Below are 16,896 nucleotides of genomic sequence, written 5' to 3' on the forward strand. Positions count from 1 at the left end.
GTTCTTACAAGCGACATAGAGGAGGAAGGCCAAATGCTTCGACAGTTATTCTCTCCAGATCACCTGCTCTTAAAGCAACACCCAAATAAGTAAGTAGGATGAGAACTTAGAGGGAAGGCACGCAGTTCCTAGAAGCAGATTTGAAGTTATTTCAATCAAGTCTGAAATTTGATTTTGATTTGATTATGGTTCATCTATTAGATTCAGTGACGTACAGTGAGGTTTATGACAGGTGAGGCACTGAGGTCATCACAATCAGATTTACAAACATTAAAATCCTACAAATTATCTTATCCAATATTTGATTGGCAACAGTTAACAGGTTATGTTTAAAGTCTCATATCAGCATTCTTTACACATACTGTAGCACACGAAAAAGCACATTTAATTGAAAAAAATGATGTTATTATGGGTTTTACCTTTACTTATAAATGAAGTCCATCCGCTGCTCCTTCTGAACAAAAGTATCTATAACTTGTTGGTAGAATTTTGCATTGTCTTCTTATAGTTTTAAAAGTCTCTCTGTCTCGATGGCGATCACGGCCAGGGAAGAAAGTTGTCCTTGATATCGTCGCGCTCTGTGGCTCTCACTTACTCTGCTGCCGCTGAGTCACAGGAAGAACAAGCACCCTGTACTATGAGGCATGAGATCTGCGTGCCTCACCTAGTCTGACTTTTTTGGCGTTTTATGATCGTTCAGCACAAGAAACACATTCCACACATAGTTATTGACAAAAAACACTCAATTTTATATTATATACATCAGCTAAACTGTTAAAAGTGACATACAGAGAGACAGCAATATGGTCTCATAAAGATCATGTAAAACAGTTAAGCAGAGTCATCCATGGTGAGGTAACAGCTAGCTCAGCCTCACCGTAAGCTCTCGCCTGACTAGTTGAATGGTAAATGTGAAAATTCTGCAATTTTAATACCAAATAATGTAGAACTGGTGAAGTTAAATGGAAAATAACTTTATGGTACAGATCAGTAGATAAATACAAGTATTTAATTTACTTTTTCCTTTTACATCTTTTTTTCTTTTCATGATGAGAGGTGAGGCTGTGCCTCACTTGCCTCACCTGACTGCATGTCACTGATTAGATTTTAGCATCTCCTCAAAACCTGATTATATTTATAGGCAAGTCTGCTCAATAAACATGAACTCTGTGTGTACGTACACACACACACACACACAGTGGGCCTGTGTTTATTTAACATGCTTTCCCATAAGAACTTTAGTTAGGGTTTACCTATCCCAATTTTTTGCATTTTCAACAATCACCCCAGCTGGGTTTACACCACATGCTAGGCTAAAATGTAACTGGTTAGTTTGCACTTCATGTGTTTAGAACTGCTGAGTTCTAAACAGTATTCACTGATCAAAATTTGATTTTTGCATTGGCTGGTTCACTAAATCCAGGGTAGTTCCAGCTTTGAGGAATGTCTGGCCCAAATACTGTTTTCAGATATTTCTCTTCTCTTAGAAGACTTTACAATGAAAACCACAATGAAAAAGTTGGGCCAGTAGTGGGTTCCTACCAGTTTGGACTGGTTCAGCTGAATCGGTAGTCGTTTGGCAGCCTGGGTTGCTGGAACCGGCAGCGATCCAGGCTTGCCACGCCCCCGAACCGGTTTCCCGGGTGGCGCCATCTTGTTTTTCAGTTTTGCGCATGCACAGAACAATTTTAATTGCACTGCGAAGTGCACACACAAGCGAACCAGCAGTAGTGCCAGCTGGAACCAACCCCTGGGCTGGGCTTAATGTTTAATTTGATTTCCTATAATTCTCCTGATGTAGCATTGTTATAAGACAATGTTGTTCCCTCACAAGGCTGTTGTGGAGCTAAATGGAAAAGTTTACCAAACAAAAGGCAGAGGAAGATGTCAATGTCCAAGAAGTATTTGCAGATTGTGTTTCAGCCTTATAAACAGCAATGCTGCCTCAGAGAAGACTAATTAAGCAATATTTCATAAAATATATACTATCATTGATTGTCGCATTGATGAATTTAGCCAAGCTTATGTAATATATAAGGGATGTGGTGGCTCAGTGGCTAAGACACTGAGCTTGTCAATCAGAAAGGTCTGCAGTTCGGATGTTCAAGTCCCTAGCACCGCGTAACGGAGTGAGCTCCTGTTACTTGTCCCAGCTTCTGTCAATCTAGTGTAGTATAAATCTTTATTACGGTCAAAGACCAGCAATACACATTACTTTTTACAATATGTTAAAAAGTACTGACATTAAAATATAATTAAAAAGTATTGACGTTAAAAGTGGATAATAACATACATGTTCTCAAATTATTTGGGTCACTCCCTAGTTTATCTGGGTGCAAAGCTGATAGGTATGTGAGTAAATACAATGGTATGTATAATCTTTATTGTCATTGTACTTAAATACAATGAAATTGGTCCAGAAATTGTTAGAGATATGTCCAAATAATTGGTACAGGGTGACAACTATACTTCTGTAACCAATTTTTTTCTTGTGGACATTGCAGCAACACAGAACTTTGCCACTGCATAAGTGGTATCCGGGTTTGTTTCCTGGAGGAGAAAGCCTACATAAAAATTGTCTGCCCTCCCTGGCAATCTCTCTAATAAGGGGAGAATATGTGCTGACCTACAAGCTCTGTATATCTCACAGTGTAATAGAACATGTGAGATATCTTCTACTTCTCCTTTACCACATATACAAACCCGTTCTGCTGTTGGTGTTCTCTTATACCTGCCCTGGAAGAGTGCTGAAGGAAGAATGTTAAATCTGGCTCTGAAGAAAGCTATTCTTTGTTTTGGGAAGACCAGGTCTAGATATCTTGCCAATTCCCACACACCCTGTTTGATTCTGTCCCTACTGTGGAGAGGCAACCTATTTAGTTCTTCTTGGATCTCCATGTCCTTCATTCTATTGATTACTACTTGCTTTGCCTGATCAAAGCCTAGAGACATTAAGAATACCGGTGAGAGCCCATAAGAGCCCAGTTTGTGATCAATTGCCTGTTTCCAGGGGGAGGGGAAGTTGTCAGTCAACACTAGTGGGGACAGTCCCTCTGGAAAGAAATGCATTTTAAGCCAATGAATGATCATCATCTTCCAGGCTCTTACCTGAATTTGAGGCATGCCTGCCTCAATTCTTAACTGGGCATTTGGAGTTCCTTTGGGTGCAGCTAAATTTGGCTTGTATGGTTTCTAGCAAGTCTCTCTTTGCAAGGATTCCTGTTTGTGCCCCATGTAGAATTTGTGCCCTTGAAAAGTTTTAAGGCAGCAGGTACTAACTGATCTCCGCCTGTGTAAACGAAATGTTTAATTGCATTTGAGGATCTGTTGGCTGCTTGCAATGTGTGATCCAGGTGTACCTTCCATGTCCCTTGCGAGTGGAAAACCACCCCAAGGTATCTAAATGTTCTAACCCGTTCCAAACTATGTCCTTCTATATTCCAGGAGTATTGGCTAGGTCTTTTAGAAAAAACTAAAATTTTTGATTTATCAAAGTTAAGGACCAGCTTGTTTTGCCTGCAATAGCCGAGTGTTATTGCTCTCTTCAGCCCTACAGGGCTCTCTTCAGGGGTTTGTGAAATAATAGCATCAGCATCAGCATATAAGAGAATTGGAACTTTGTGTTGTGCTAGGTTAGGCGGATGGAAATCAGGGTTCTGTAAGAGATCAATCAGGGGATTAATATAGAAGTTAAAGAGGGAGGGGGACAGGATGCAACCTTGCCGTACCCCTTTTTGTACCCTTACAGGGCTGGTTAAACTCCCTTGGGGATTGCACCTCACTTTCAAGGTGGAATTGGCATACAATTTTTGTATGAGGAAGAGGAGGCGTTTATCGATAGTGATGCATTTTAATTTCTCCCAGAAGGTGTTCCTGGATATTGAATCAAAGGCCTGCTTAAAATCAAGGAAGGCCACAAAAAGAAAGGATTTTTTTTAATATGTGTATTTTTGTACTTGGTGGAGTACCAAGATATGATCCACCGTAGATCTTCCTTCTCTAAAACTGGCTTCCTCGTCTTTGATTATCCCCCCTGAAATTAGCCAATCCTGAAGTTTATAGTTTAGGTGTTTGGCATACAATTTACTAATAATGCTCAGAAGATTAATGGGTCTATAATTGCCTGGGTCATTTCTATTACCTTTTTTATAAATTGGTATGATAATTGCTACTCTCCAATCTCTTGGCGTATGGCTTGTTTTATCTATAAATGTAAACAGAGATGCTAAGAGTGGAGCCCACCAACTGGCGTTCTTTTTGATTATTTCTGGCAGGACATTATCAGCACCAGCTGCCTTATTAGCCCTAAGGGCTCCAATCAACCGGGATATCTCTTCTGGTGTAACAAGGGACCAGTAATGAGTTTGATCCAAACTAATTTGGCTCTCCTTGGTTACATAGTCAGGATCTGTATAAAGCACCCTAAAATATTCTTCCCGGGCATGAATCAGAATCTGATTAGTTGGGGGTAGGGGAGGTTTCCCCAATCCTCTGGTGATGCACCAAAAAAGGGATGTATTTTTTTGTCCTGACTGCTGCAATTCGTCTATGCCAAGACTCCTTCAGAGCCGCACTTTTCTTTTCTTTTGGAAGGTTCTTATATTGTGCTTTCAGCTGCTTTAAGTAGTGAGTGTGATCTTCAAAAGGGGCATTTTTACTTTCCTTGTACTCCATATTATATATCCTTTTTAGTTGCACGCAATCTCTATCGAACCATTTTTTATTCTTTGAAACTGGCCTTTTGGAGTGAGCTGGTGTTCTGTTAATGAGAACTGAATTCAAATTTAAAATTGAAGTTTCAAACCCCTCTAAGTAAGATCCTCCAAACTTATTCCTTAGTAGAGATGTAGATTGCTCTATGGTTTCTGGAGCTAACATCCATTTGGTAACTTCCTTAGCATTTTTCTCCATTTATTTTTTACCTGGGTGTTTTGACTCTCTAACCTGGGTAGGTAGGCTGTGCCTCCCTTAGAGATTTCTGGTGTAATGTGAGAGTAAAGAGTATTGCATTATGATCACTTTCCAGTTGCAAGTTTACCTCCAACTTCTGTAAGAACTTCAGGAGGTCATATGATATTATCCAGTAATCAACTGTGGATTTTCTTCCTGCTTCCCGATACGTATATTCTGCTGGATAGTCGCCCCATGTGGACCCATTAAGGATACAAAGATCCAAACGTACAGTCATCTGTCTTACACACAAACCTGCCCGATTTGCTTTAGGGTCTTTAAATTGTCTGGAATGCAGGGATTCTCCTGTTACATTTTCATCATAGTGGATCTTAAATTGATTAAATAATGCTTGATCATTTGGACCCATTCAAGGAAAGAACAAGACAATATATTATTCAAGATAGAAAATTTAAAGAAATCCTTATTGGTCACAATGGACACAGCAGACCCGCTTATACATCTGGTTTCCCCAATAATTGAGCCTCTCACTTCTCCCCCAGAGGACAAGGGATTTCATGAATACAAGATCATGGAAAATAGAAGCCAAGACCCAAAGGGAGCATTAGAGGTCCCAGTAGAGATGGAGATGCTTTCATCCCTGTGTGAATATCCCATGACACCTTCAGCACCAAACCAAGAAACGGAGAATTGACCCACATCAGAGCCACCATTTCAAAGAATGAAATATGACCTAACAACGCCTTGTCCTACACCCAGAGAAGAGGCATCGGAATGGCAAGCTCTGTTAGCTGGTGCTAAAACCTCTTACCCTGAACAAGTTCCTCAGGAGTCTACACAGGACTTAGATGGGACCCCCCTACTTTTAAAGAAGGCCAATTCTCTGTGTGATGACACCTCAATCCATGGCAACAACCAGACAACTTCCCTTTGCATGAATCAAGTTTCCTGATGAGCTGCAAAAGATGACCCACTTTCCCTTATAACCTGGAATATAGCGGGTTGGTCTGTTCCATCAAAAGACCAACTCTTTTAATTTTGACTATATATCACAATTTGACATCCTCTTCTTACAGGAAACCTGGGCCTCCACAGAGATTCATTTAGATGGTTATTGGGTTAACTCAATCCTGGCTGTCCCAAGCAAGGTGGAGGGAGAGCTAAAGGGGGTATTGTGACATTACTTAATACATGATTGCAATTTAAAGGTGTATCACTGCCACCTTTCCAGCCATGGGTTGTATCTACATTACTCTTATTTAAACAGGTGGAGATTTTGCTTTTTAATATCTATATTCCGCCACTTAATAAGAAAAATGTGATCAACAAGATTTGGGACAGCATAGAAGATTTTATTCTTGACTGCTCAGACAAATACCCCAAAGCAGCAATAATTATAGGGGGGGACTTAAATGCTAGAATGGGTCCAAATGATCAAGCATTATTTAATCTGCCAATCTAGCAGTTCGAAAGCACGTAAAAATGCAAGTTGAAAAATAGGGGCCACCTTTTGTGGCAAGGTAACAATGTTCCGTGCGCCTTTGGCATCTAATCATGCTGGCCACATGACCATGGAGATGTCTTTGAACAGTGCTGGCTCTTTGGCTTTGAAATGGAGATGAGCACCGCCCCCTAGAGTCGGGAACGACTACCACATATGTGCCAGGGAAACTTTACCTTATGTAATACGTACGTATATGTATATGATAAAATCAACTTCAGTGATCATGAACTTTATGATCATCACTCTGATGAGGGTTTTTTTTGGTTGAAATAAGAATAATATGAATTACAAGCCTCTGAAAATATGCTTTGATTAAGAAAATATGTTAGTTTATTTAAATCAGGGAGACACAAATTAAGTTCCCACACCTTCCTGTGCCTCTCCCTGTCCTTGGCTCAAACATTTGATAGCAAAAATTTAAATTTATGATAGCAGCATGCAATTATTAAAGACATGGGGAGTAGCCATGATATCTTTTTTATTTTTAGTTTCTTGGAATTTCTTGGAATAGGAGATGGGAATAGAAATGAGACTAGGAATGCCCATTTCTTGGAATAGGCATAGCTCCTGCATGCCATCCAATGGCCAAAGGATCTCAAAGCAGATAACATACTCCAGATTTAAATCATATAGCTTATAAAACATCTGGCTTACAACAATATTTAAAAGAGGACATTCATATTGCAAGCTATTAGCTGCAATATGAATGTCCTCAAAAGTTGGCAAAGGAAAACAAAAGACAATTCAGATTTTTGTTTAATGTAAAGTTTTATTTATATTGCTAGAATGTTGACTGAGATCCAGCAGATCCACCAGATAAAACTGGTCCAGAAAAGCAATAATGTGGGTTAATACGGTATAAGGAAGACCTGAGATTGTATTTTGTGTTGAAAACAATCCCAGTGTAGAAACCCAGTGCAACCCACGATGCTCTTTTGAAATATCCTGGTTAGAAATAAACACTTTTTTTTACATTTCAGAGTAAAAATCCTCAGATAAAATGCTGGATTTTGTTGTATACTGTAAAAAGTAAGAGCTTTATAAAGAATAACTACATGGGAATGCTGTATGTTTGAACTGAGATAAATGTTTTTAATTCAGATTCTGGAACCCACATTATAATCTTTTATGGAGAAATACCTATGACCTCCAAATAATAGTAATAATACCTTACTCTAAATTAAAATACATTAGACATCCAATATAGTATTCAAACTCTCAAACTATCATAATATGAGACTTTAAAATTTCTATTTCAGTAATATAAAGCTCACACCTATGATGGATAAGTATAAAATAACAAGAAGCCAAAGATAGTCGCCCTTTTGAAAAAGTGAAAAAATATATTTTATTGACCAATTTGCTGACCCAATTTTATAGGCTAAGGGTTTTTTTTGTCTGTAGTTATATATTCAAAAAGCTCCAAACAGGTATGGGTGGGGGAAATCTTCCTTTCAAAAAAGCAAGAAAGGACTAACACTTCCTGAATTTTTGCTAGCTTTCCTCCTCTGTAGATGTGTCAGAGGGCAAAATCCCCATATGTGTCCCCAGAAGAATATGCAGCAATATTATGCGGCGGCTTTTATGTTTTGGGAATAACTCTTCAGTTGACTATCTGAAAACACCAGGTGAATAAACAGCAAAGCAAACAGATCAAGCAGAATTTTCAGGTTTGGCTGCATGCATCTTGGAAATGGAAATAGTTGAAAAATACTTTTTGTTCTGAATAAATGGTCATAAATTTGATTAGTAATTCACTTGCTAGATAAAATGGCCTTTCTATTGCAATGTCTGTGATTTTCCATAGTGATAATTTTAAATATCCGTCTAAGAAAAATTAGGATAATAAATTCCTAAGGGAATGAACTTCTATGGATTGCTGTAGATTTTGAACAGAATGTTGTGGCACTAAATCATATTCTTGGAGAAGGAGTCATGAAGGTGAAGGGTTGAAATAGGTGTCTTGAACAACTGCAAGCTTAAGCCATCAATGTTGTTCCTTTAAAAAAGCCCCTGAAATGCAAGGCAAATTCTGGAGATTTGCTCCTATCTATTGTTGAGACCTGGTGATGAGCTGAACTTTTTATAGCTTGGTACAATACAACCAACTTTGCATGAGAACTGTTGCACAGCAGAAATTCATGCATAAAAGAAACAAAGGCACATGCCTGGAAAATGATATACTTTTAAAACTAAAAGGTTCAGAACTATTTTAACTTCCAGTTTTATATGAAAATGAATTTCTTCAAAATACATGCTCAAAGGTACAGGTGACAGTGTACATGCTGTAAAATGCATACATCCTATGCCATGTTAAAATATGAGCATTGAGAACATGTATCAACAAAAATAATATGGAAACAGTGTTTAAATCCTCAAGCACCTTGTTAATTCACACATAAAGACAAAGGATACCATGCCATTATGCATTAGGATTGTGCGGATTTTTGACAAGGTACTCTGCTTTAGTCAGATATCCACATGAAGCACCCTTTTAAAACTCTTGTGAAGAAATACCAGTATTTATTTGGCAGTTGAGTTGCTTCCTTCTACAGCAGTGACTTCTGTAATGCAGACAGAGTGAGTATGCAGGTAAAATGAGGGTTGCCTTGGCTAGAGGAGATGAAAAACTGGGTGGACACAAGAAGTTTTTGAAAAAAAAGAGTATGGAATTAGCAAGAAGGGTAAAGCATTCACTCCTTTCCCTCCAACCCTTTTTATTTGATATTCTTTCCAACTAAACTCTAGCTGGGGTTTAGGTTTTGCTGTGTCATTTTGTTGTTGTATAGATAACATGAATTTTGCAGACTTTTCTTAGTAATTTCCATAAAGTTTATGTTTGCTAATTCCAGCAATATCCCTGAAGTAACCATATAGGTTCTTTGTGTAATCTGCACACCATTCTTACTTACAACAGAGGTTACAAATGTAAAGGTCCTGATCCTTTAAAGCTAACGATCTCTGCTTCTTTTTCTTTCCAGAAAGCAAAACTCCTGTCAATGTAACAGTAGGTATCATCATTACTACAGTTACCTAATTCAAAGTATTTCCCTGAGACCTGCTCTTCAGGCTCAAAAACACTACCTGATATCCTCATTTTGGTTATTGTGGTTGGAGTTGTTTCCATTGACAGCCTTTGGAGTTCTGTGGTTTTAGTCATGTCATTATTACCAAAAAAATGTTCCTTGATATCTTCAAAACTATCTTTCCAGTTTCTTTTGCCTGCTGCAATCTCATCAATCACTGCTTTGTGAAAGGCACGCACTTTTTCCCACTGATGTCTACCCAGGTGATTGAAAACTTCAAAGCAAAGGAGATGTCTTCCTTTACGTTCTTCAGGGGATAGATCCAGCTCCAGGATATGGAAGTAGCCAAGCATAAATAGCTCAAGACTCAAACTGTTATAATCAGTAGGCTTACCCTTGACGTAGGGTAAGAATTGTTCTGGAGAATAAATTGTTTGCTCATGACTTTGACGTCTGATCTCCTGAGATGACAGCAAAGAAATGACATCCTTCCAGTGACTGATTAATTTCTTGATAGCATATCTTTGTTGAACTAAATGGACAAATCTCTTCATTTCTTTCAAGGGCTTCTGCAAAGGATCCTGCTGTTTTCTGAACTCTGCTATAACGTCTACAAGATCTGCTTTTATAGGTAGCTGATTACTTAGTGTCTTCCTAGTCAGCAGTTTCAAAGAGGGAGCATATGTAGATTTCTTCCAATGACTTAGAAAAAGTAGCACAATTCGTTCTTTTCGGAGAATGGCAGATTGTGTGATTGACACACAGCTCCCACCTGCTTCAGAGGACAATTGTTTATGGATGATGTTGGTATCACTGGCACTTTCCACTTCTCCAAGTTTATGTTCTCTACCACTTAATTGCCTCTTGGTCTTACAGATGCTAAATAATGTTTGAAGTGTCGACTCCTTGCTTGTGTCATGTTCCAAGGACATGTTCTTCAAAACCTGGGTTTCAAAAGTTTTGTGGTAACTCAAAAGATTATGTTTTTCAAAATTGTCTCTCAGACTTTGTACAGAGACACTACTTTCTATGATTTCTTTATTGGCTGAATCTCTTAGGAAAAAAACTGTTTTGCCTGACTTCTCATTAGCCCCCTCGTTCTTGCTTTTATTTATATTGTTAAGAAGTAGAGACATATTTTTTACTATTCCAGACACATGGTTGCACCAGTCTGATAGCTCCTGGTTGTCATCCTGGGAGAAAGATTGAAGAAACTGCGGGTTGACTGTGACACTGATAATAGGAGATGGAAAAACACTTTGTAGCTCTTCTGTTAGACGTCCCAGCTCATTTTTAAACTCCTGGCATTTCTTCTTAATCTGCAGCTTCTTAACCTGGTTCTCTAAGTACAGCAAATCATCATTTGTTAGTAGTTCCCCATAAGGGCCAAGGATAGCCTTGTGATCCAGTGAGTATTGCCACACATCAGTATCTAGCACCCAGCTTCCTTCGTTCTGGACAGGGCATAAAAGAAAACAAGAAGAAACTGTATCAAGTCATGTTCATTCAAAGGCATAACTTCTCAGCCTGTCATGAACAAATGCTCGAGGACATTATTAGTGGAGTTACAGCATCTTAAATACATTTGGAGTCATCAAGCCTTATTGATGACACCAAAGTATGCAACTGGAAGATATTTTTAAGATAATCTGGTGTTTCAATAAGAAATGAATCCAAGTGAATGTTTGTCTACTTACATCATAATTCCATTTGTAAATATGAATTATTTAGGTTTTTAAGGCATCCTTAAATAGAGGGACAATATGTTCCACCAAAAAAAGAAGAAGATGTAACCCCAGCCACCACCTACCCACTGCAAATTTAATGATTTCTGTAGTACTTTGTACCTTGCTTGAATTTGGGGGAAAGAAGTAGTTTTCAACATAGTTAGTTCAAAACAAAATACTCAACTGAAATTATAAATAAATAAATATGAGTTAGAAAAGAAATGAAGAGGCACTTTTTATCCCATTAGCTGAGTGAAATACCTTTTTGTCCATGTCTTCTTCAGATGCTAATTGAGCCTCTAATTTTCTGACCATCACTTGCCGTTTCCATTCTGGGATACAGAAACCTTGCTCATCATGGGTAGGCACCAATGCATCAATATCCAGTGCTCCCAGCCTGTCTAGCTTTGATACAGTATTTTGTATCTTCATTTTTCCACCCTATATAGGGACAATTAATTTCAAAGTTTAAGAGCACCTTACAATGTCTCCTCAAATAGTTTAAATAGTTATATAGGTAAAACGTTATAGCAACGTTTTCTCAAGAAATTAAGATTAATGAAAGGAACAGAACAGAAAAGTGAAATGTGTAGGTTAGCTTGATCTTTTCTGAAAATCTATGATTGATTAGCCAAATAGCATGACCTTGCAACATTTTTAAAAAAATGCAATTTGGAAGTTTAGCTGGAAGAAATCACCAAGAAAGATTATACGAAAGCCAAAGGAACATGAAAGATATCAGGCAGATTGAAAGATAAGCACTCAATGGACAGGCTTTGAGAATTCTACTGTGAATCTTTGCTTACTTTAGAGATTTATTTATCTTCAATGGACTCAATTTATCTTTAATGGACTTTAAAAAATTATCAGGCAGAAAACCTATTAATAAAAATAAAACCTTAATAATATTCAAGTATTATTTACTGGACCTTTGAGAAATAGATAAAATAAAAAATTGAAAAAAAAACTATTTTGACAAAGGATTCAGTCAAAGGAAGGAAGGAATTGGAGGAATCACGCATTCTGTTCAGGAACATGTTAAGCTTCATTAAAAGGTGCTGGGTAAAAACCTTACCAGCCTATGTTAAATTTATGAGTAAAATACTCAGAATTCAGGATTAAATTTACCAGTCCAGTAACTGGCATGTGGCTAATAAGAACCTCTTTTTTTGTGTTTTTAGATCATGAAATTTACAGTTAAATTTTCAGACATGATATATCAAAAGGTTTTATGTTAACAATATAAAGCAAGGAAGAATGTGATATTCTAAGTTGTAGATACCATTATACAATTTTCACAAGAGTTTTATCCTGGCATTAGATATTTCACTAGGACTTGCACTTCCCAATCTCTCAAAAGCAGTTTTGATATAATATCATTCCTGACGGTACAATACCAAGAACAAGTTTTTTAAAAATTAAAAAATCAGAAGGACAGCTCCTGAAGAAATGGAAATTCCCTAATCCTTAATCCCGGGCAGAGGTGTCAAACTGGTGGCCTGCGGGCCGGATGCATCACACGCAGGCCACGCCCACTCCAGCTCCGCAAAGGAAAAAATTGTGATATGTCACATGACGGCAACGTGACACGGTGAGTTTGACACCAGTGCTCCAGAGGAAAATAAAACGAATTGCTTGCATTTGCAACTCACTGATCCATGTCATTGTATTGTAGCAGTTAAGCTAGTTCACCTGGACCAGGAAGGTTTGGTTTCAAATCTTCAGTCAGCTACAAAACCCAGCAAGCTTCTTTAGGACAGTCAGTCTCTCCAAGTAAAATTTACTTCAAAGGATTGTTGAAGAAAATAAAATTAGGGAAATATACCCTGAACACTCAGAACAAAGGCAGGAAATTAATTAAATAAATCAAATACAACGATAAATATTTGTTATGTATAGTTGTCTAATCAAGCACAAAAAATATAAGCACCAAAACTGCTAAAATACCTTTTCCTTTGAAAATCATACTAAGGCAGCTAAGGCCTAAAGGCTGAAAGGTTTACTAACATAAAAATTTCTATAAATGAAGAAACTGATTTTTCCTAAGTTCCTCAAAGCAACAGAATTCTAAAGAAATACTTCTTATAGTATAATTCCAAATACACCAACACTGAATCAGAAAAGAATCAATTCAGTTTTCAAAAATATCAGTATCATGGGAATAATAAAGGTCCAGGATTGACCTTAAATTGATAGAGTTGTGATGTGGGAATGTCCTGGGACAACTGGCATATTCATAGTCATATGATAATATTAACAGCTAGTGCTCTCAGTGCTATTTTTATTCAATGTGAACAATTAATATGGAATGAAAATAGATCAGTTTGCAGTTCCTTAATTTGGACTTTATTTTCTTCACGGTTTCCTCATATTAGTTTTTCTTAGGTGAACAGATGCTGAAAAAAAAGAACTATTTCATTCCCAACTTGTAACTGACACTCTTATAACTTTGGATGAAATGTTTAGACATGAAAGGGGGAACATTGAGAAATTTGTTTATTATGGAGTTGGTTGGAATTGGGGTCATATCCATTGCTCTCCCTGTCATTTACTTTTTTATTATTTTTAAAATAATTGTCTGAGCTCTGCTACACTACAAATTGGTTGCCCATTCCCAAGGAAGATACAATTCGGCATGCCAATTGTATATACAACAGTTATGAGGTGGAGAGTTGGTTTTGCATTGCGAACTCACTCATAGTGCAATGAAGGAGACACAAATATGAGTATGTGTATTCCTTCTGCAGCAGAGACATAGCATAGGAACAATCTCCTTCTTGGAAGTTTAGAAGAAGATAATTTGCATGCTTGTAATATGTTGTTCCCAGGTACACATGATTTTCTGAAGGTCCTAGATATGCTGTACATCCAGGAATAGAGACAGGAATTTCCCTTTATGTGGTAGAGTTCAATGTCTTTCTGGCGTGTTTATCAATTATATTTGATAACAATTTAGTTAAATAGAAAAGGTACCTGTGTAACTTTAGTTACTGGATTATCTTTGAAGAGTGTGGTAAACTTCTTTCTAAATGATTGAGGCATAACTTATAGTTGACCGACAAGTTTTCATTTCATTTCTATCTCAAAATAGAACAAGCATACACATTTGTCTTTGGAAATATAAAAGCAGTTTGTTGATTTTCTATGAAGAAGCCATAAAGCTGAAATGGAAGTTGGGATTCTATTTCAATCAGCTTAGCATAGTAAATAATGATAAAGGAATGAGAGAGTTATAATTCTCCCAGAGACATGCACGGAGACATGCACTCATGCACAAATAGCAACTCTCCAGAATTTCTAAAGCAATTAGAAAATGTATCAAAATAAAAACTTCCGGACCTTACTTGCCTCTGTACCACAAATAACTCATTTAATTAAGAAGTACTGTATGTCTAATCGTGCTTGAGAGATCAAAGCAGTATTAGCATCTACATACAACTGCCCACACATAAATTCCATAAATAATTAAAAAATTGAAACAAAGTATCTCAAAATAAGCTTATAAGATCCAAAGCCCACCAGTATAGCTATTACCTGGCTATTCTCCATAATTGTATCTGCAGTCAATATCTGAAAATAATGTCTAATTCTTAGTATTTGATCAATATTGGTGTTCTTTTGCTTCAGTGCGTTGGCTTTGAAAACTTGAGCTTCTTCACTGTCAGAACAATACTGTTCATTGTCCTAATGTGATAAAGAGACAGGCACATAGTTTGCTTTCTCTTCTTATTCCTGAGCACAGAAAAATGTAGTTATACATTCTATGATAAACCAAAAGTCAGTCTCAAAGACACCTTCAGATGCACTGTTGCTTACACTGAGCATATGGCTTGTTGGTTTACACATTGTTTACAAGTACCTTCTCTGTGCTTTCAATTCAGTCCCTGGGGTTTCTACATCTAGGCAAAAGAATAGATGAGTAGGGCTTTGTTTTCGAAAACTTTTTGTAGTTGCTAGTCAGATATGATCAGTATAAGTATATCCTCAGTGAATGAAGGTTTTAAGGCAGGGAAAGGGTATGCTATTTATCTTATAAGGCTTGGTATTGTGTTTAAGCCTATTTTATATTTAGTCTATTAAAAAGTTTTAAAGGTTTGGTTGATCAATCATCTGTCTTTTAAAAAATCTGATTAATCAATTGGTTTGAAATGTATTTGCTTATTACCAGTACTTCAATATAACGTTGCATTTGGTCTTGGAAGCTAAGCTTTTAAATTTATTAAGAACTTTTATATGGCCACTCAACTCACTCTCAGTAACTCCAGGTGGCTTACAAAGATAACCCCCCCCACAAAAAACTAATAACTTCACCCCTACCCTCATCACCTTGTTGGCCCTAGTTAGTAATTGGATGAGAGACTATTGAGCAAAACGAAGGATATAGACTAGATTGGGAAATCGAAAAACACCCCAGAAGACAATGACCAAACATAGATGGTTGTATAAACAAAAAAAATTACCTTGACTTGAGGTGAACTTTTACCTTACATTTATCAGATAATGAGGTAACTTAACATTTATTTTAGCTGCCAAAGTTAGAAAAGAATAGAATAATAAAGTTCGAAGGGACTTTGGAAGTCTTCTAATCCAACCCTCTGCTTAGGCAGGAAACCCTACACCACTTCAGACAAATGGTTATCCAACATCTTCTTAAAAACATCCAGTGTTGGGGCATTCACAACTTCTGAAGGCAAGTTGTTACACTGATTAATTGTTCTAATTGTCAGGAAATTTCTCCTTAGTTCCAAGTTGCTTCTCTCCTTGATTAGTTTCCCCCATTGCTTCTTCTCCTACCCTCAGGTGCTTTGGAGAATAGCTTGACTCCCTCTTCTTTGTGGCAATCCCTCAGATATTGGAACACTGTTGTTGTTGCTGCTGCTGCTGCTATTGTTGTTGTTGTTGTTGTTGTTGTTGTTCTTCTTCTTCTTCTTCTTCTTCTTCTTCTTCTTCTTCTTCTTCTTCTTCTTCTTCTTCTTCTTCTTCTTCTTCTTCTTCTTCTTCTTCTTCTTCTTCTTCTGTTTATTTATTAATTAAATTTATTGACCAGCTGTCTTACCACAAGGTAACTTTGGGTGGTTAGTATTACCCCTAGCAATACAAGTCACTTTTCACCCTCAGAAAGAAAGTCTCAATAGTTTCCCATCCAATTAATGGAAATGCATTATCTGATATTGGAGAACCCCAAGAGAGGAATAAAAAAAAAAGAGATAGCAGAACTTACTCCATGAGGTTTGTATATTCTGAGACAGACATGCATTTCTTGGTCTCTGGTACATCTCTCCCCCTACAAAAGCTCATAGTGTTTGTGCTCCAGCAGGCAGAAAAGATGGCACTAATTATGGGATTGTCTCAAACCTTGAGGTCTTGTCTCACTACTGAGTTAAAGTGCTATCTCTCTGCCCTTGAGTGGGCAGAAAGCAATACCAGTTGAAAATTAACTGTCCCCATTACAGGTCCCTATCCTTCTATTATTCTTTCCAAGTCTCTGCCAATCATCTAATTTCCCCTAATGCATGATTTAAGATTGTCTTTCGCTTTGGGTGGGAACAAAATGAAAACTTGCCTGAAAAGCAAAAAAAAAACATTGCCAGGGTATATCATAGCTAGGTAGAACTGTGGGCATGGCCAAAGATTTACATACCTGTCTTACGTTGCCATTTGTTTATGGAGTCCATTCGCGAGAGAAGAAAGAAGATGAGGCAAATATCATCTTGTCTGGCTAGATCCA

General features: G+C 37.4%; 2 protein-coding genes across 2 annotated transcripts in view; both read right to left on the minus strand.

Moving 5' to 3' along the window:
• The window catches only part of SCLY (selenocysteine lyase), a 121,923-nt gene that overhangs the window by 66,551 nt on the left and 38,476 nt on the right, over nt 1-16,896 (minus strand). The window lies entirely within an intron of this gene.
• ESPNL (espin like) lies at nt 9,336-15,014 on the minus strand (the record flags this gene model as incomplete). Its single annotated transcript, XM_081954053.1, has 4 exons — nt 9,336-10,895; nt 11,430-11,609; nt 14,703-14,852; nt 14,985-15,014. The coding sequence occupies 4 exons, from the start codon at nt 15,012-15,014 to the stop codon at nt 9,336-9,338; spliced, it is 1,920 nt and encodes a 639-aa protein (XP_081810179.1).

Source organism: Natrix helvetica (assembly GCF_964273705.1).
Source record: "Natrix helvetica genome assembly, chromosome: 5".
Taxonomy (NCBI): Eukaryota; Metazoa; Chordata; class Lepidosauria; order Squamata; family Natricidae; genus Natrix; species Natrix helvetica.